At 38.7% G+C, this 21,138-nt stretch overlaps 1 protein-coding gene across 11 annotated transcripts in view; it reads right to left on the minus strand.

The window, feature by feature from the left end:
- The window catches only part of ACTN2 (actinin alpha 2), an 83,782-nt gene that overhangs the window by 35,623 nt on the left and 27,021 nt on the right, over positions 1–21,138 (minus strand). For all 11 annotated transcript variants that reach the window (XM_064413779.1, XM_064413778.1, XM_064413775.1 and 8 more), the window contains 4 exons: positions 8,415–8,529; positions 7,053–7,172; positions 1,046–1,132; positions 2–89 (listed from right to left, as the gene is read on the minus strand). In XM_064413779.1, the coding sequence (XP_064269849.1) occupies positions 2–89; positions 1,046–1,132; positions 7,053–7,172; positions 8,415–8,439 (320 nt within the window). In that variant the 5' untranslated portion in view covers positions 8,440–8,529. The remainder of the gene's footprint in view (position 1; positions 90–1,045; positions 1,133–7,052; positions 7,173–8,414; positions 8,530–21,138) is intronic.

Here is a 21,138-nt window from a genome sequence, read left to right on the forward strand (position 1 = left end):
CCTAAGATGGAAGTTCTGAATGTTCACATTTCTGTAAGGAGCAGTTTTCCTTTGACACCACAGCAGCAGCCCTTCTTTTGCAGAGGTCTCTGTAAAAGACACAAGGAAGTAAAAAAAGGAAAATATTTTAGAAGTGCTCAAGTAATTACTTTCTTGTCATCTTAAATGTGGTTGGCCACCTGAAACTGAATGGCATAAACCAACATTTAATCCTAAAAGCTGTTCATATAAATGGACTACTGGAATTTCATTAAAATATAGAGGTCAGTTAAGATTAGTCGCAGCCTGTACAGAATGTTCTGGGATGTCAGAAATTGAAGGAATTCTATTGTTTGGACAGCAGACTGTACACTGGTGGAAAATACCCAATAAGAATATAATGCAAATAGACACAGAAGATTGTCTTGGTGCCTGCATGAAATATGCTCGTAGTCTCAGTTCATTGGCTTATGGGCTGAACCCTGTGGGCATCTGAGTGCATAAGTAAAGGTCAGAAATTATTAAATAAACCATTAGGTCCACATTTAATATCCCAATTATGAGGGCAGGACAACATGCAGAGCTTGAAACAATTCTACTTTTGCTGAAAACTGAGATTAGTTTCTAGAATTCTAGACTTTCAAAGCACAGACTTGATTTAAAGAGTATTGTAACAACATGCTTTTTGGAGCCAGCTACCAAGTGGAAGTAAAGAAAAAAATTCTTTTGCAAAGAATGTGACAAATGGACAGGACTGAAAATGTATGTTGTAAATAGAACCAAATATAAAGGGTACAGCTCAGAAACATAGTCATGTTTCTGTCTCTGTAGCTGGGAAACATGACCAGTGCTTCTGCACTTAGAAAGCTGGCTCAAGGTCTCTGTCAGGATAAGGAGAGTAAACAATTTTCCCTCCAGAAATTCATTTTGTCACCAGGTAGAGAACTTAGAGAATCATTTTCTGTGAAAAAAAAAAAAAATTAAAACACTCCTGTCACACACAATTAATTTAAAAATGTCTTTAAACACATTTCTTAATTATTTAACATAATTGTATTACTCTTACCTTCCACTGAAATATCCTGAATAGCAAAACGAAGGATGATAGTCCAGATCATACCCAGTGTCATTTTCACATTGCCATCCACGATTTCTAAGGTGAAAAATAGATATAGTAATAGTATTTAAAAGGTTTTTCCAATTTCATCTTATTTAATCACACATTTCTATAAATAATACATTGTAACTAATAACTTAATTCTACTTTTACTATAATTTTTTATTCACACAGTATTCACCTGGTTCATTTTTCAACAAAGTCATGCTTGTGTTACTCTGTCAGTAGGACTGAAGGTTACTGAGGTTAAAGTCACTTCAGTCCTTCCATGCTAAAAGTCTTCTCTCAGGGTAGTTGTAACAGTTTCAAAGCTTTACCTTTTAGGATGATGTTTTGGACAGAACATGAAGGGAAATATTGAAGGTTTGAACAGTATCAGTATTAACAGTTTTCAAACACAACAAAACCAAAAAAAACTGGGGTCTTACCTCAATCTTTAAGAAAATACAGGACATAACAGTATTGATTTTTAATAAAATGGTACTCAGAATTTCCCCTGTACTGTTTATTTATGTTTCAGGACTTCCCTGTAGTGCCAGCCCAGACAAGAGATGAAGAGGAGCTCAAGAGACACGGCACCTGCTGACATGGAGCTGCACAGCTTCCAGCCAAGCTGCTCAGAACCACGGCCACGAGGCTGCAAAGCCTCACACCTCTGAAGCACACACACATTTCAGTATCTTTAATATAAATGGGGCTTTTTTACCTCTGGGGTTTCAGTTTGTTCCAAGACTGCTTGAGACTACCTGTAACACAGGGAATGTGGGAATCTCTGCCACAAACCAGGCAAGAATCCAATGCTCCCACGGTGTAATTAAGTGATACCACTGAAATTTCTCAACACCAAAATGCACTGCCAGATCACTTCAGTGTGGTGGTCACATTAAATCATTCTCAAAAGTCAGTCAAGAGACTCAGAAAAACATAGTGAGACTATAAGGAGGGTGCAGCACTGGGAAGGGAGGAGATGGGACTGCAGACTGACTTTCCAGTCACCTCTCACCGAAGGAGCAGTGGAGCACGGAAGGCACCAGCTGCTCCCCTACTTGAAAGTCACCTCCAGCCTGTCTCAAAAAGTGAAGCAGCTGTGTCTGCCTGGGGGCCCACTGGTGCTCTGGGCAAGGAGCAGGAGGAACTTGCAGCAGGAGGAATTTCCTCAATTTAACATCAAATGCCAATAGAGGTGCCAGCAGAAAATGCAGTCACTCTGCTACTTAAAATTGCCTGAATCCAGGGGCAACTTCTACAGAACAAGAGCAGCTGCTGTCTCTGAGACAAGAGATACATGTTAAATTGCAGTAGGACGTGACACAAGCTGTCATTTGAACCTATGGAATTAACAAATGTGATAGAAAATATGCAACCCATCACTACCCTATACTTATTTTGCTGGTATGATAATTGAAGTTTATATATAAATGGCTAATTTCTCACTTTCCCCTTTGGATCCTATACTATTTTTCCAGTTTTCTTACACCACTATGCCTGCCTTATTGGCCCTGAAAGACCTCAAATCTCAAAACAAAACCCTTCCAGACACAAAAAAAAAAAAAAAAAAAAAAAAAAAGACCAAACGGCAATTAGAACATGTAGCTACTTCTTTCTTCCCTCCTCCTGAGTGAACTCAAGTCACTTCACTATTTTGATCAGCTGATATGTATATACAGTAAAGACAAATTTCTTCAAATGTAAAATAAATGTATTTAAATACTCAGGAGGCATTGCTGATTCTCAGGCAATCAATTAATAGATTTGCATAGTCATTTCATCGTTGTTTTGATTTAAATATCTGTATGTACACACATACAGAATGAAAGAGCAAGAGAGGGAATTTTCTGTGTTGTGCCTCAGGAGGATCTTCAAGTGATTTGCCAGCTTTAGTTTCTCACAAAACTGCTAGCATAAAAAAAACAACAAAAAAGACTCCTATGTGAGACAAGGAAGAAAAACAAAGTTCCTAAAATATTGAAAAGTATCAGTGACAAAAAGGCATTGATTCATTCCTATCATTTTCCTCTACAGGTCAATAGAAGACTTCATTAATTTTTTCACACTGCCTGTTTGCTCTGGCTGGAATATAGCTCCTACCCCTCACATACACAAAGCTACAGCTTTCTGGGGATGAGGGCAGAAAAGAACAGAAGAGAAAATTAAGCAGAAACAATAAAAACTGTCTAGGGAAAAAGTAAAGCAAAGCAACTTCTCAAAGGTTTTGGTCCTTTTTTTTTTTATTCGGCTTTGGTTTGATGTATTAATTTATTTTTTTTTATTCTAACCTTCTTGTAGCAGATTCACAGATCATTTGGTCTTTAACACTTTTCCCATTTCCTAGAAAAGCAGTACAGAAGTATTTCCAGTTAACAGGATACTTGTCTTTTGGGGGTTCTCCATATCTATGTGATTTCATTCAGGATGCAAGCACCTTCCAAATGGAGTTACTGCACTTTTTTAAAACTTAACAGAAAACTTAAGTCCTGGACTATGAATGGTTCATAAGGACTACTTTCAGAGTTTTTAATTTTAGCTTCTTCACCCTGTAGTCTCATTTCATGACCAGTGGAGAGAGAGATTCTTTGACAATTTATCTCCAGAGAAGATCAATTTGGCTCCTGCTCAGCATCACAATTAAAAGTGATCAGCTCTCTCCACTCCACAGACATCCCAGTGAAGTCACGCTCAGAACAATAATGGTGACTTCAAAGAATGTCCCTGGACCCTTAAAAATACTGATTTTGTTTTTGCACTGGTGTCCCACAGGAATCACCGTTTTGAGGTCCCATTTTAAATGCCAGTTGTTCCCCTTGGGCCTACATGCTCTTCACCATTCAGCATGTCAGATAAGAGAACATGATCCTCGGCAGATTTAGATACAAAACTTTCATGCTATGGAAATTAAAAGGTATTCCAAGCATCCATGTAACTCAGAGAATGCCCAAGCAGATGGGTGAGGGCAAGCCCACGAGCCCCATGCTCACCCACATGGGCAGAGAGTTAAGGGATTGTAGATTTTGATAAGGAAACAAACTTAAGGAGACTGTGCTCCCTTCCTTTCTGGCATTCACTCCAAGCTACTATAATGATTGCCTGGTCAACAATGCTGCAAAATGCAACAAAAGGAAAAGAAAAGAAGTTAAGTGTGTTTTAAAAACAGATCAGATTGCTGATCCAGTCTCCAGCAGAGCGAGAGCAACAGTTGTCAGCCCAAGTGAGAGGGCAGGGCTGTGAAGTGTGGGAGCAGGAATGCAGTTCCAGGGGGCACAGGGACTCTTTAAGCACCCACTGGTGCCAGAGGTCCCACAGTGTGAAACCAGACCCTGTCAGATGTGATACTGCATTGCTGCATCAGCACAACGCTGTGCTTTAGGTAGCACATTTAGAGAGGGGATGCAGTAAACTCAATAGGGTTTACTGCACGTCTGTGCCAGGGCTGGCTTTGTGCTCAGCCTGTCAGAGTGGGAGGGAAGGCACGTGAATCTATCTGCTCCTGCCCACATGGATATTATCTAATGTGGGCATCAGGCCACACTTGACAGCCTCATGTCTTACCATGACAGGTTCCTCTCTGCTCCTAGGCTATCACATGGCTGGAAATTTTTCTCCCATGTTTCCATCTAAGAATTTAGGGGTTTTATAATGATAATTAATTTGTTTTTGCATTCAATGCATCCATTTTACAGACTGAGAATTCCAGAAACAGGAAATAATAGCTAAAACCATCACTTTAACTTCTTGGGTTACTAGGTATGGCCTGCTGCTACATGCAAGAATAAACACTGGATGCATGGACAGTCAACTTGCAGCAAGAGCCTGAAAAGCTGCCTATTTTCCTGCCACCTTCCCAAAGGGGAATTATCATGGAGCACCTGAATCACAGCGTTTGAACCCATGCCAGTTGCTGCTAAGGAGAACAGCAGGGTTAGTTTCAATGTTTTTCATGTCTAATCTGAGCTATCCCAGATGCTCTGCCTTCAGAAAGGGCTCAAGTGCTGCTCCCCAGCCTGAGAACCCTGGCAGTAGTGACCAGCAATAAACAGAGCAAAATAAGGGAGATGGGAGTGCAGAGGGCTGGCTTGCTCCTTTCAGGAGCAGGTAGGAGCTGCTATATCTTGATTTAAATGCTCCAGCCTTGTGCAATCAGTCATCAGCAAGAACAACCACTCTGTCCCACAAGATACTCCTTTTGCTACACTCTGGTTTTGGTTAGGAAGCCTCAGAGTCTCCTGCCTGACATGATAGAAACTACCTTACATTTGCTCCATGCTCTGTAATCTCAGCATTCCTTCACCAGCTATCAAACAGGCATCTGTATTCTTAATTTTCATTTCCACACATAAATTGTCTCTTCAGTACCCTCTGCTGTCCATTTAATGCCATGTCACTCTCAGAAGAGCCTTACTGCAGAGGTTTATGGTAGAAGCATATTTTTCCATCCCACTTCATTTAATTGAGCAACGGGCACGGGTGCCCCAGCAGTCTGTACAAGTGATGGAGGGAGCCAGGCACCTCTGAAATGCAGTAGAGCTCTTCTGAGATCTGAAGTGCCTGTGGGAATTGCCCATTTCTCCCCACTGATAATATATTCCCCAAAAAGGTCTCTATTTTGTGCCTAAAGACAGATGGTATGAATTTGGACTCAGGTGACCCACCTACTTCAGTCTCAAATAAAAAAAGAGTGAATTCAAACAAACTCTCTGCCCATGAAGCACATTCCTTGGGATTTTTGAGTTCTAGGTCTACCAACTGAACACATTTGATGAACAATACTTGAGGAACCAAGTGGGCTACGTCAAACCGTAGTAAAACATGCTGACAGATCTCTCCATTATTTCTACAGCTACCCTTATCCCACATAATGAATCTCCTCTTCCATCCACATTTACAGTAAGCTCCCTGGGATCAAGGCTTGGAAACCAGAATAAGGATACATATAAGCCTGTAGGAATCTGGAAACAGGAAGAAGAGGCTCATAAATCAATCTAAAAAAGGCCTAAAAATGTCAGTAGAATATAGGAGTGATTATCATCATAATGTGGTTACACCAAAATTTTGCTCTAAGGACATGTTAGAGTGGGGGGAAAAAGCACAGAAAGCACATCATTGAGGCTATGGAATCAAAAATAGTTGGATATCATGCTAGCCACCTCATTCTTGGTATAGCAGTGGCCATGGAAACCAATACACAAATATCTTCATGGAGCAACAAGTTCCACACACACCTCTGTCATTTTTAAACAATTAATTGAATCTCCTAGGGAGGCACAGTTAGGCTCATTTATAGTGAGAGTCTGTCTTCTTTAGCTCACTCTACATCTGTCAGAATCTAGCTAGCCAACTACATTATGGTACTTAGCTACCTGAACAGCAGAACAATAAAAAAGCAATTACTTTAGTAAATAGCATCCCACTCCACTTTCTTCATATGTTCAATCTCTCCCCAGCTACCACTTTCTTGTGATCACTCCCTTAACTCTACATCTGAATTTTAGAAACACAGCTGCAGAAAATCTCATAATAAAGTGGGAGTAGGTTCCAGCCACTCAGCAGTGATGTCAGCCTTTGTTTTGGCTGAATAATATCTCCTAAAGATGCCAGACTGTATAAAGCACACCCTAGAATCCAGCCTGGTTCCTAAAGGAGTTCCTTATTTTTAATAATCTATGGGAAAACCACAATGTTCTGTAAGAAAAACAAATCATTATCTGAACACCTACTGAAACACAGACAATTCAATTTAACCTTAGAGACAAACGAAACTTAGTGCTCATTTATACCCCTATCCCTCTGCAGCACTCCAAAAATTTCCACCACTTGTCCTTTCACAGATACAGTCCAGCAATCAACATGAAGGGACGTTTGAGGCACCTGTATGTAGAGAACATAACGTGGCCAAGGGTCTCCACCCCACTGCTCTGTAATGTGACCTAAATAAGGTGCACTGTCAAGATCTGTCACCTACCTTCTGCACCAATTGACACAAGTTTCACTCCCTTGCTGGCGATGTAATCCAGAGCTTTGTTGACATTAGCAATTTTATGGAAGCGCATCTTCCCTCGGTCTGGTTTCGGTAGCCTTTCCCCTGCAGAACAACAAATTTAATGTGATTATTCTTATACACACCTTGCTACAGACATAAAAGTGATTCAAAATCAAGAGTGGATGTTCCCTAACTCTACCTAAAAGTTAGCAATTATTTTAATAGGTGTTTTTCTGAAAAAAGGCTGAAGAGGTTTGAATCAAACCCTGAAAAGAAAATTCAAATGTTGAAGCATCTGATTTTGACCTTTCTGATAGAGCAGTAAAACCACAGTAAAATTTTTCTTTGTCCTAAACATCTGGAAGATATGTGTACTGCCTCCTACTCCACTTCTGGTTTATTACTACTGTCTGTTACAGTAGCTGAATATTAAGAAGGCAGAATGTTCTCAGAGCTCATCATCCCTATCTGCCCGACTGTAAAAAGGGGCTGGATTCTATCCAGCAGATCGGCCATAGCATCCTTGCACATCTGACCCAGAAGAATGGCTTTTAACAACCTCATCCAGCACAGCAGAGAGCTCATTTCAGGCCTGATGTGTTTGAACAAACTTATCTTTTCAAATGATCACAAAGAACAATTTCAAAAAAGATTCCCCATTTCATGAGGAATGATCATTCGAAGAATTTCTTTCCACATTGAAATCTCCAGCAAAAATCTAAACTGTCTTGTGTATTTGTTGTTTGAGGTATTCCCTTCCCATTAAGGGGCATTCTGCTCTTACCTTGGAGACTGCCCTTCTGAATAATGCATAACAAATGGGACATAGTGAGTTTACATCAGTTAGCAAAAGTTCTTGGATGCTCCACTCTTTTGAAAAATGACACCTTTTATTTGTGACTAAATATTGATCTAGGTGTGCTTTAGGCACTCTTGAAAGTGTTGGTATGTCCAATAAAGTCATTAAAAGCAAAGCAAAATGTTTATGCTAAAAGCAGAATAAAATCAATTTGTAACCTATGTGTAAAGGCTTTTTAAGTGTTAGGGGCTAAGCCAAGGTTCTCAGTGTTTTTCGTTTGTCCAACACCACTGTGATGTCAATGATACTCATCAGGATATCACTGTGATATCCTGGAACACAAGCACAAACCAGAAAATTTTGGAGACAAGCAAAAAGCAGAGCTTCTTTTCCCCTCCTTTTTGCTTTACAGCATGTTTCATCTCTCACTTTTCATTCTACTTAGAGTTTGAGTTCACTGTTTTGAATCATTATCAATTTTTGTTCCTTTAATAGTGTTTAAGTTAATGTGCTATAAATGCATAGAAATCTTTATTTTAGCTAACCTGAGATAACTTCCAAGAGGAGCATCAGTTTGAGGCCATTTCTGAAGTCCTCCTCAATGTTCTCAATCTGTGTGCCTGCTTTCCTGAGGTGGGAATTGCACCAGGCTGTAAACGTCTGTAATAGCAACAAAAAAAACAAAAACAAAAACAACTTATCAACAAGGCATTTCCCAAACAACTGCTAAGCCATCTGAGTAAACACTGCATCTGAGATTTGGATGTCCAGCTCCCATTCACTCTATCCATGTTGCCAAGTACAAAATTCTTACCCCGGATGTTCATTAAGATACAAAGAACTTCTTGAATAGAAACAATTTTGTGCTAGATTCTGCTTGCAGATGCATCTTCAGACAGAAGTTCTACACATAAAGGCAAAACTTGGACAGAGATGCAGATACTTAAGTTTGTGGGGGAAAATTATCACAAGAGCAACCATGAATATTTTTGTGTCCATAGTAAGTAACCAAGTCTGCTTTTACTTGCAGAGGTGAAAAGCAGAACTAAATCCATTGCAGAGGTCATACACATGTTACCTTTCGTATGAATAAAGTCAAAACTGGGCTACTATAAAACTTAGTTAAATTAGTCTGGTTTTAAATATCCATTACTTCTCTCAGCCTTCTGACAAATTGTCCTTACTTTTCAGTGTCTGTTAAGATTATAAAGCAAGTCTGTATTTACTAGGTATTTTAGCAGGTGTTTAACTCCAGTTATACAAGTCATTGTTACCAAACATTTTTAGTAAATTAGACTTCAGCTTCTTAAAAGTCTTTCTTTTGCTACATCAAATTTCCAGTTTTAAAAACATTTCTTTCAAATAATTAAAAAAACACAAGATATATCCCAGTTGTAAAGAAGAAATTCCCTTTGGCCTTCTTTATTCTTGCTTGTTTTCTTTAGACTATTTAATTTCTGATCTCTCAGAAACAGAATAAGTAAGGCCAGTAGATTAAGACAAAGATCTTCCCTGGAACTAAATTCTACAAATTCTAGACAGATTTGATACCTTAATCAAACAAGGACTGAACTTTGCCAAATGGTTTAATCTTAAAAAGGCAACTTTTTGTTAAATAATAGCATTGTGACTATTGTTGGGCTTGACTCAGTTTACGTGAAGAACTGATGGGCAGCTTACTGGGCTCTTTTCTCAGTGCTCCTAGACTGACAAGGAACAGTTTCCTTTTATCATCTTCTCCTACTGAATTGAAAGGAAGCAAGAAGTGCTATGATATGACAGAGCCATGCATTGAAATCCCTAATTCTAGGTACCCAGAAAAAAGAGGAGAGAGAAGCAAACACTGGAAGTGTTTCGGGGCAGAGGTTCGTGTTGACGTGGAGAGGATGAATTGTAGGTAGGAATGTGAGTTGTTCTGGGTGTACATAGGGGTAAGTAAGGTTGCAGCTGAAGCATATCTGCAAACACATTTTAATAAAGGGATGTTAGCTCCCATTCAGGAAGGCAGAACGTTCTTCATTTTAAGATAAATAGCTTTACTGAGTTCATGAGAGACCTGAAACCAGAGCATCCCAATCTTCAAAGCACAGATTGCAGGCACCTCCACCATCAGGGAGTGTTAGGATGGCATTTCATTTGGATCATTATAGGGTTAGGATCCAGTTTACAAGACTAATTTGTCTGCCTCAAGCAGTATCTTGTTTTGGTGGTATGTATCTCAAAAGGCTTAGCACCACATTAAGTAATTTGCAAACATTAAAAATTATTACAAGCTTTTTGGAAGGAATCATACTATGGCAACACAGGAAAAAAGAAAAAGAGCTGAAAGCACTCAAGGGTAAATGCACATGAACCTTGCATGGCGATCTGGCAATAAGTATTAGAAATAAATGAGCCTTTCATGAATTAAGCTTAAGTGTGCTGATTTGCAGATGCAATTGCAGTCTGTAGAACTGTTCCAAGCACACCATAATAAACTGAGAGAGGAAGTTGGAGAAAAACCTCAGCCAGTTCCATCTCTTCTTTTAGATATTTATGGTAAATGTTCACCTTGTACCACTCAAGTAAATGAGTTTTCCTCATTTTTCATTTAGTTAAGAGTTTAATGGCAACAACCCCACTGGCTGAGAAGTTTTAAAGTATGAATCTGATGCCTACTGTGAAGAAGGTTACTTCTCAGTTTCTTAAGAAGAAAGGAACCTGGCACTTCTTAGGTCATATAAATATATATATGAATCAACTTAGAATTTCCCCTCTGACTGTTATCCATGTTTATCCTCCACTGATAGACACAAAACATAAGTTCTATCCAAAGATCACAAAGTTTTCAAATAATTTAAATAGTTTATCTTGAAAATGGACATTTTTATGTCACTGAATTTCCTGAGAGACAAATGGTTTTCTCATCTCATTCTTTCTATGCAGACAATAATCAGCTTTTGTTGCTGTGATATAGACAATGAAAAGATGCTGCTACTGCTGAGTCAAGCTGTTTTCAATAAATAGTTTGACGACAGAGTGGGTTTTATGATCTGCTTTTTTATATTTGTAGGTTATTTAAGATTCTTTCCAGTTGTATTTCATTTGCAGCATTTTGAAGGACAAACTTGAGGCCTCTATCCATGAGATAAGAAGTTCTCCTGAAGCACTCCACTGTGATTGGAGTATTTATTTAGACCATCTGTTTAGACCATATAGTTTAGATCATCTAGATAGTTTTGATTACCTTCTATATCTAGAATAAGAGAGTTACATCTTTTATTTAAACGACAGTTGCTCAGTTTTCTGTTTTAACAGTGCCCAGGCTATGCCTTGGTGCCGTCTGTCCCCTTCCAACAGTTGTCCTGTGCATCATGGAAATGCCACTGCACTTCACAGCAGACTGCTGGAGTGTGGCTTCTGAAGCCTGGTGCCTTCCAAACTAGCTTATTTTTCCCAGGCCTACACATGGTTCTAGAAATGATACCTAGGGAAGTGTTAACTATGTTTCAGTGATGCAATTCATTAGTGATTGCATGAAGGCTACTGCACAATTTAACTTGCAGATTTTAACAGTTTCCTCAATCCACATTTTATTTAACCCTCATCCCTCTATTCTTATTGTGATAGCACTTGTTCTCAATGCTTTGGCTTTAACTAAAAATTCTATTCATAGTTATTGAGAAACAATTCAAAGCATGTTCAAGTCCTGGAGATCAAGATACAGCCAGCATATAGTACCCTGGAAATTTGTAATCCATTGGGATTTAAAAGCTATTAAATGACTTAGACAAAGCAAATTCCTATTTCTGCTGAGCTGTACAGAACATTTCAGAGTATCAGATTGCTCAGAGAAACAAAGCAGGACTTTGCTAAGGCACCAAGCTGAATACCAGGAAGAACACAAATAAATGTCTACAAAGCTAGACATTTCTTTTTAGGACTTATTTATCCTACATGGCTGTACAAATTGAAAATATAAATAAATAAAATTTTCTCCTTTATAAGTTTCTTATTACAAAAGAAAGTTTGCTAACATTCTGAGAGGAGAGACCTCAGAAAAGAGGATGCAGGGCAGGAAGCCAAAGAACTTGCAGTCCCACAGGTGAATGTTCTCTTAATGCACCATTAATTGTCTACTGCTGTCACAGGTCTATTTTGGAAACTGTAACTCCAGGAAAGAGGATGCAGTTTATGTTCTATGCCCACTTAGCCTCCTTGTGAGGACTGCTAACAGCATATTCTCCACAATTCACAGATCTGTGATGGCAAAGTGTATTTCTAAGGGGGAAAAAAACCCGTACCTGTTAATTTACTCAGGCCACTTAATTTTACAATTCTCTGACAAATAAAATTGCAACCCAGGGGCAGCAAAAGGATATATCCCTAATTAATTATAAATCAATAATTAATGCCAAAAAAAGAATAGGGTATGCCCAATGTGCACAAGTAACTTTTACACACACACAATGAAAGACATGCTTTGCAGGGGAAAATGGTGCCTTTGAGATCTGAGTTGTCCTACAGCTCTGCGAACACCCACGTGTCATTTTCATGTGAGTGCAACAATAACTTGCTTTTGATAGTGGTTCAAAGCCAGAAAACAAGATGCTATGATAACAAGTTTTATATGTGCACATAATAATATGAATAAAGACAACTGAGAAAGGAACAATCACCACACCCTCCAATACTGGTGAGTCAAGACAACTTGCTCCACCTCCAAAAGTAAATTTCTGGTTTGGCACCGAGAGTGAGTCCATAATGAATATTGCTAAAGCAGCAACATAACTTGTGTGCACAGGGCATACACTCCACAAGTTCAGAAACATTTCTTTGCTTGCACTCAGTATTGAAATTCAGAAGTGGATCCAGCCTAATAAAGCACTGGGGACCTGTATCCTATTTAGTACATATATCTCATATCAAGGTTAACTCTGTCTTTCAGTCACTCCAACTCAAATCAATTTCTATCTGCTATAGTATTTAGAAGTGTTCAAAATTAATATTTATTTCAAAAGCCATATGTCTGCTTGTCTGTACCCCTATCAGTAGCCCAAAAAAAGCTACTTGCTCAAAGGAATCATTTGGTTCTACTTGAATTGGAAATTTAATAATTTCTATGCCTGCTAAGGAAAACAGAAGCACAATTTGTTTTTCATGGACCTTAAATTCTAATAACTAGAGCAGGAGAACACACCTGCTGAAAATTAACTTCAGATACAAACATTCAACACATTTGTTTACATACATATTATCCTGAATTATTTCGGTCTGATAGAGTTGTTTCTTTAAACTGCTTTACAGCCCTTCTTCTAAAGGGCTTTTCCTCTCTCTTTTTGTTGGCTGAGGGTCTTCATTACTTCTAGGCTAAATGGGATGCAGTGATTCACTCTGCAATTATACAGAACATTACTGGGCTCTGAGTGCATGACAAGGGTGTTACAGAAGGAGCTCTGCCAGAACATTCCCAGTAGGCCAGACTGAGGTTTCCCCTTGAAGAATTTCCCATCTGACCGTTATCCATGTTTTAAAATATAAGTTGTGAACTTGCAATATGATCTCCTAGCTCCTGTGTCCACAGCATGTTCTGATGGCTGCAGAATCAGGGGTTTTCTCTGGACTTAGGATACAGTCTGTGTTGGCCCTCGTTCTCTTAACTGTTTATTCTGTTCCCAAAAGAAGAGCTGGAAGGTGAAATGCAGCAGCAAATTGCACAACACTTTTAGACTAGCTTGATGTAAACCAATAACTACACATGGTATCTTCAGCTGTTCCCAGAGCATCTAGAGCAGCTATACTTGTATACTTGCATGAGTATATTTTTATGAATTGAAAAGAAATAAAATCTTCTATTTTAGCTGTTGGCTTGAATTACTATTAACTGTTCCCTTGCTCAGCTTTTCCCTTGCAGTGGAAACCTAAATACATTGGCACATGTTAGTGAAATAACTATAATAACTCTAACAGCAGAGGTGCTTCACCAGTATCATGTCAGAACATCAGGAAGCAACATGGGATTTTAACACCAAATGTACCAGAACATAGCAACTACTCAAGTGAAGCAGAGGGAAAATATTGTGAAGGATAGCATGAAGGTTAAGGTAGGGGAAATGTTTAGCATATTCCAAAATGGTATTAAAAGGAAACCCTCAAATCATAGGCACTGTGTCAAAAGCCAAATTCCTGGGAACACCAGAAAGGATAAGCACAGAACCATCTCACAGTGGAAGTGAATAGAAGCTCCATCACAGGTACCCCAAATCCAAAGTAGGGGGTACACCCTTCCTGCTCCAGCACATCCATCCATATAGCTGAACAGATGGTGTCAGATGTGATATGCTGGCACATTCTGCACTGTCAGCAGATCTGCTCTACTAACTCAGGGAACTTCCTTCCAGTCTCTTAATTTTATCACTCACAGGAGAAGTCACCAAAGGGATGCATTCATCACACAGGACTTTCCACACATCTTATTGGCACTCTGCATTTTGCTTGCAGGGAAGAGCCTGGGGAGACCTCAGTCCTTGCAAAGCAGGTGGCCTAATCCCATGTGAGTCTAGGGTTTCCTGTAAAACATGCAACTCCCTCCAGCACTGAATGACTGCACGTCTGTTTTACAGTGCTCACCATTACAAAAAAAAAAAAACACCCTGAGCACATACATAGCCCTTGAAGAATAATTTGGCAAGGTTGAACACCAAGCAATGTCAAGATTATTAAGCCTTTTGTTACAAAGTGAGTGACATTAGTTCTTTCTTTCAGAGGAGACAACAGAGAAAGTTTATGTTTTCCCAGTTGTCTAAACTGCAAAAAAAACCTCAGGTGGTAGCAAGTTGCATGGAAAATTTAGTATTTGTCACTGCCTGCACTATCCCCACCTCAGCCTTTTTTTCTTAAGGAAAGAACAGGAAGGAAGCCGAGACGTTTCACAAAGTCCTTGAAGAGGCTAAAACAGTTAAAATATTGCAAAGTTTATTAGGAGCAGGCAAATATCTTTATTGGATCACCTGAGATAGCTGGAAAAGGCAGAGAAGTTTCAGGCACATAAGCCCATCTTTACATGCAAGAGAGAAGCCTCAGGCTTAAATGTGAAAATTTAGGCAAGTGTTCAGACAACTCAGAGCTCTGATGGACCATCAATACAATGCTCCAACAGCTCTATTCCCAGAAGGAAGCCCCTTCCTTCTTCAGTACTGTTGATGACACCATTAAGAAAGCTTTAAGAAAACATCTGTAAAATTCAACTATATGACTTCTCAAAATACATACAGTACCATAGGGTTGTCTGTTGGAGTATTTTTTCTATTTAAAATTATTCTGCCTATTCAAAATGTATTTTACAACAAAAAAGTTTAACATTTCAGAAGTGAGAACATATGTAATATTAAATATCCCATTTGAAACTAAAAGGTACTTAGGATCCATTGGAAATTTCACCTTCCAGGTGTAAATCTACTTTTAATTTTTGGAATTTCAAGCATCATGCAAGTAAGAGATGCCTACTCGGAAAATACACAGAAATAAAAGATGTAGGGATCCTATGAAAACCTTTAGTAAAAGCATGGGTATGGTTTTATCTTGCATTATAAAAATAGTAAGATATCTTTACTCATTCTTATCTTTACAACAATTGCAAGCTACCCAATTTGTTAAGGTGAAGGAATTAGAAAGACAAAGGAACTGTCAGGGGGGAAAAAAAAAACACTCCTGCCTGCTTCTGATGTGTTCTCTGAATTCTGAATGCTTTTTAACACACTCCTATCATCTAAGCAGACCAGAATGGTCTGTGGCAAATTTATATGTGGCAATTTAAATAAAAAAGGGACAAACACAGTTTTACGAAAGGTCTGGCATATTTTGTTTACATGAAAGTGGGAAACTGGGTAAGTAAGCATGAGCTTCTGCTAAATCAAATTTATATTAAATTAAAGTTCCAAGGACAAACAAGCAAAAACTAACATTGTACTACAGTTCTAAGCCTGCACTTACATACAGGCATGTCCTCTGCTCATGATTTTATCTAGACTCTAGCCATTAGTCCTAGTTGCACCGGTTAAGCCAAAGTATTTTAAAGGTCCCACACCCAGACTCTAGAGAAGCAGATCTCTTTTATTTCTTGTACCTACATTGGTTAAAAAAGAAGCCAGCTATTTATCAAAGGGGAAAACTAAACACAAAACCATAGTGGGAAAAAAGAAGTATGTTTAGCAAGACAGAGAGTTTATTCCTACTAATGGTGAGCAGTGGCCCACTCTAAGTGGAAGGGCTTATTAAATAGACTTCTGTAGGAATCTGCCCTGAAGCATTTCCTTTACTACCCTTTGCTTACTCATTTGGGTAACAGAACAGGGTGCGTGCTTATCACATTTGAGTAAGACAACAAAACCATGGGTCTGCAAGCATGTTTCATGTCAGAGCTGCAATTCAAACTAATCTTAACAAATCAGTGAAATAACTTGAAGAAAGCCAGATTCAGATAAGGAAGAAGTCTCCATTCTCCCAATCATACTTTGTACCATCTTCATGGAAGATTTATATCCTAACAGACATCTACACTGCAGCCTTGAAAAGGGAGAGTATCAAGAAGACTGTTTTTCCTGCCAGACTGTGTCCTGCCAGATAAGTGATCCAAAGACTACAAAAAAAAAAAAGAAGTCACTCAGCAGAAAATAATTCCCTTGTAAGAATCCAAGCACTTGGCAAGCAAAAGGTAGCTGTAAATTTTGTTTCTGTCAGGGTGTTCTTTAAGTGGTGATCCCCATTCCCATCCTCTATTTTCATATGACCCTCTAATTTCCCTTAGCAAAAAGAAATCTAATATTGGTGACTTGTCAGTGATATTGGAGAAAAACAAAAGATGGTGAAGACAGAGAACAATCGTGAAACAAAGCTGAAGAAATAGAGAGTAGAGGGAGAGTCAAAGTCAAAAGGCAGAAGAGTGTTTATGGGAAACTAAAGAAACCAAAATAAAATGGAAGAGGATTCCATTATCTGTTTTATGGGTACTCACTTTTCCTGAGGTATTTATTATGATCCTTGAGAACCAACACTTGTGTTTTCTCCCCAAGTTTGCAACAGCCTTTAAGGTACTTTAGATGGGAATTTTAAAAATATTTTTACTGTCTTAAATGCTGAACAAATTATGACCCATGATTCCTCACAAGGGACTATAATCCTTTTCACAACAATAGAAGCAAATATTAACCATAGCTGAGTGCTTTTCAGCATCCCACTTCTGTATTAAAGGATAATAATAGACCCTCCATATTCCACAGCACTACTTTGAGGGGAAATTAATAATTGTTTTTGAGATGCTCAAACACTACCCTGAAAAAAAAGCCCAATAAAGAAAGAGTAGCAAGAGAGATTAGAAAGTTGACAAAACTATAAATGTCTTGTAAATACAGAACTGTGAAAAAATGAATCAAAACCAGAACCTACTCTGAACAGACAGAAAACAATACATAACAACTACCAACATCTTCAGTATCTGTTCACTATCATCCAACGTTAATTCATTTAAAAATCAAATCAAGCTTTCTAGTGCAAACCAGTTACCTACTACTGTAAATCTAGTTACATGCTAGCTATTCTTCTCTCCTTAAACTCTAGTGAATGTGCCAGTCCCTCCAGTATGGAGAAAGAAATAGCTCAGGGAACTGTTAAGAATAGCCATGACTGTGAGTAACCTCAGATGCAATCTGAGAAAGCATTTTCACGTACAGAAATTTTTTTAGCTTTCACCTCTAGGATGAAAAGTCACTGTCCCTACCTCTCACTAATAAGGTCAGTTTTGGGCACCTCCAATGAAGCTGCCATTTCTGGTGGTTTAAGTGATGGGGACACCTGTCCCTCTGAGAGCTAAACTGAGCCTACAACTCACCTCATAGATATTACCAAACAGTCTGCATGTGTTAGCAACCTTGTCACTTACTCACCTGGCCTGGGTTCAAAACACTGACCTAAAAGTGAAAGGTTCCTATCAGCCACACATTCCCAACCAATAAATTAAAAGTCCATCTTCAGCACAAGGTTATCTTTCATCATGAGCTGGGGTGTGGGAGCTATCAGAATATTCCACTCGGAAGGCTTTGCAATAGTGAGACTTTTAATTAATAATGTCACCACCTTGCTAAGCAGCACAAGTCAGCTTTCTCTTGGATGTGAATGACTATTTTTGCAGTACAGTTTGTTCATTCACATCATATGCATGAATCCCTGGAAAAAGATGGTCCCCAACAGCATCCAGGCTCTATAAGAATCCGTTGTCCAAATGCACAAGTCCAGCTGTATTATGTCAACCCTGGATAATTCACAGTAGCCAGATGGAGTAATGGGGAGCAATCCCTTGCTGTTTGCAATGATCTTACCTCTTCATTTTCCCCTCTACTTCAGTAACAACATGCATGACTTCATTTACAGTTACACAACAGTCTTTTGGTGACTCTTCTCTCTTTGCCTTTTATGTGAGCCAACAGGTAGGTATGTTAATACCTTGTCATAACAGAATTAATACCTCTGGAATTTGGATTACATACCATAATTCAATGCACAATCTCAATGTGGAAGATTAGCTTTAGAGAATGGTAAATAATAGTATAGTCTCTGAAGTAAACAAAGTTCTCAAATTACTAACAAATTTCCAAGTTATAATAGCCCCCATATTAAATTGCATTCTCCAATGAGAGTGAAAAGACAGACTGTGGTATTTGAGTATTTGAGTTCTTGCTCTTCCACAGCTTTCTGTACAGGTTCCTTCAAGTTATAAAATCTCTTTACATGTCCAAAACCTTTATCCCACAGTAGAGGTGAAATATAAATACACTCTGTGGACTGAGACCTCTAAATGCAGAGTGAGACAGGCTCTGTTAATCTTTACAATGGAATATATTTCACAGTCTCATGTATATTTTGAAAACATAAAATGCTATAGAAAGTGAAAGAAATTGTATTTCATAATGCTCAAAAAACAAATATTGATGAAAAAATTATCTGTGAATCAAGTATATTCAGAACAGAGTTCTTAAATAGCAGTACAGCTCTAAAAACAAAACCAAACACAAACAATACAAAAAAAAAAGGAATCAACAGAACAACACAAATGCAACGTTTTGAATAATCCATTTTTGGTCAATGGCTTTTTTGTCTTTTCAGTTGTTGATTTTGTATTTCCCTCAAAGGAAAAGTTTATGAATATGCTGATCTCTTTAAATTTGCCATACTATTTCCAGCATTTATTAATTCAACAATCAACAAATCATGGGAGACTTTCTTTTTGTTACATGCAGCACTGCCAAATTTTGCCCTTCAAGACGCCTCCTACTGAAATCTGCAGAAATAGAGATGCATCCCCCACAAGGACCTGTGCCTTTCTGACAGAACCAGGGCACTCCTACACGGCACAGCAGGGAGCTCACAGCACCCAGCCCGAACCTCTGAGGACTGCCAGCTATTTGCATGGCACAACACTATTTCCCTCTAACAGGGTAAGCTAACTTTAGAGTGCCCTAACCAAACAGTCTCTGCTCTGATACACTGCACTTTGCAGAGCTTGCATGTACACTCTATAAACAAGCAAGCCTGACATTAGAACCTGCAGCAGCATGGCTACCAACATCTTACACAGCACTCCCGATCACTTTACGCCACAGAACCTCCCAGGGCATGCCTAGAAATAAATTAGTTTTTGCCCAGTTGTCAGGGCATTAAAATAGATTTGCCACTACACTGCACAAAATTGAGCGCTGCAAAGAAATGCACACATTTTTTAATAGTTTTAATGGCCTCTGTCATCCATGCAATTAAGACTGCATCTTTGCATTTATACAGAAGTATATATTCACATCTCATAAAGTGCTGTCCAAATACCCCTCCCCAACCAGTCAGGCAGGGCACTAGGGACCCAAGCAGAGAGCTTGCAGAGCATGAAGTGTGTAGGTTCTGTCAGAAACCCCAAAGTACTATGCACACTCCCAAATAGCCCTTTTCCATGCACCCTCTCTCTGGCTCTCTACAAGACTTTTAGATATAGATCTTGTGTGAACAAAATCAAGACAACTCCTGATACTGTCAAGGACATTCTCAGTTAATGGAACAGAGACCTATTTGCAATCTGGTGCTTTCTGGATCACTTTTGAGCAAAGTGACATTTGGGAAGTCTCACTCAAAGTGCTAGTTAGACAAAGGATCTAAATATTGAAAGACTGATGAAAAGGTATTTCATATGTCATAGAACCAAAATATACCACAAAAAGTTGAAATGTGGTAGGGTCAAAAGAAATTCACCCATTTCTACTTGGCTCAGAATGAGTTAATTCTGGAACACCACCTTTCCTGTATTTTTGCTTCACAAGAGTATCAACAAACCGTAAGGCCTCTTCAGGAAAAGATTTCCATTAAAAATGCCAACATATTTGAAGGTAACTGTTCCAGCAATGATAAAATATTTGAGACCAGCCATTTCACTGTTTTCTCTCTCCCTCTATATGCTTTTCCAATTGTCCGCTTCTTCACTATTACAGAAGAAAAGAACAGTCTCTGTTTCATTTGTCTCTCCCTGTGTGGAGCTGAAAATGAAGTACAGGTAATCCCAAAAGGATCCTGTGGTGGATCTTCAAGGGAGAAATCCGCAGGTGTGTTTCAAAGGGGAAGTCAATGCCCCTTACACTGCCTGGGGCCTTCTCTCAAGTGTATGAACCAAAGAACATGCATTGTCACTACCCTGCCAGTGCCAAATGAACCTTCTTAGTAAAGACAGAACCTCCTATCGTTTCCATTCTTAGGTCCTTCTTCCAACAGTTGTTGGAGCACCTTACAGTGCTCCACAACACCTGTTGTACCTTACAGTGCTCCTCCTGGTTTCCCAAGAGCTCATGAACTATCACAGGTAACAGTTTTGTTGCAGCAGATACATATTTTAATGGCCAAATACTATTCAGGATGAGATGAAAGAAGCATTCACACATTACAGTATGGAAGGAACTAAAGGTATGCCCTCTGGAAATAGAAGGATTAATTAAAGTAGGCTAATGCAGGATTTAGTTGACTGGATTTCTAAATGTCTTTCCTTTGCTTTCTCTGTTGATTTTCTTCATCATGCTATCTTTATCCAGTAATGATACACTACATTGCCAGGTGAGTAAGTAAATCCATGATAAATTTGTCAATACAGTCAGAGTAAATAAAACTATGTTCCTATCCAATTTAGGAGCATTCTTTAAAGCACTTCCATAATCATAAAAGCAGGTTGTGACAGATACTGAAAGCTTTTTCAATTTTACCCTCACT

This window comes from Passer domesticus, chromosome 3, assembly GCF_036417665.1.
Source record: "Passer domesticus isolate bPasDom1 chromosome 3, bPasDom1.hap1, whole genome shotgun sequence".
NCBI lineage: Eukaryota > Metazoa > Chordata > Aves > Passeriformes > Passeridae > Passer > Passer domesticus.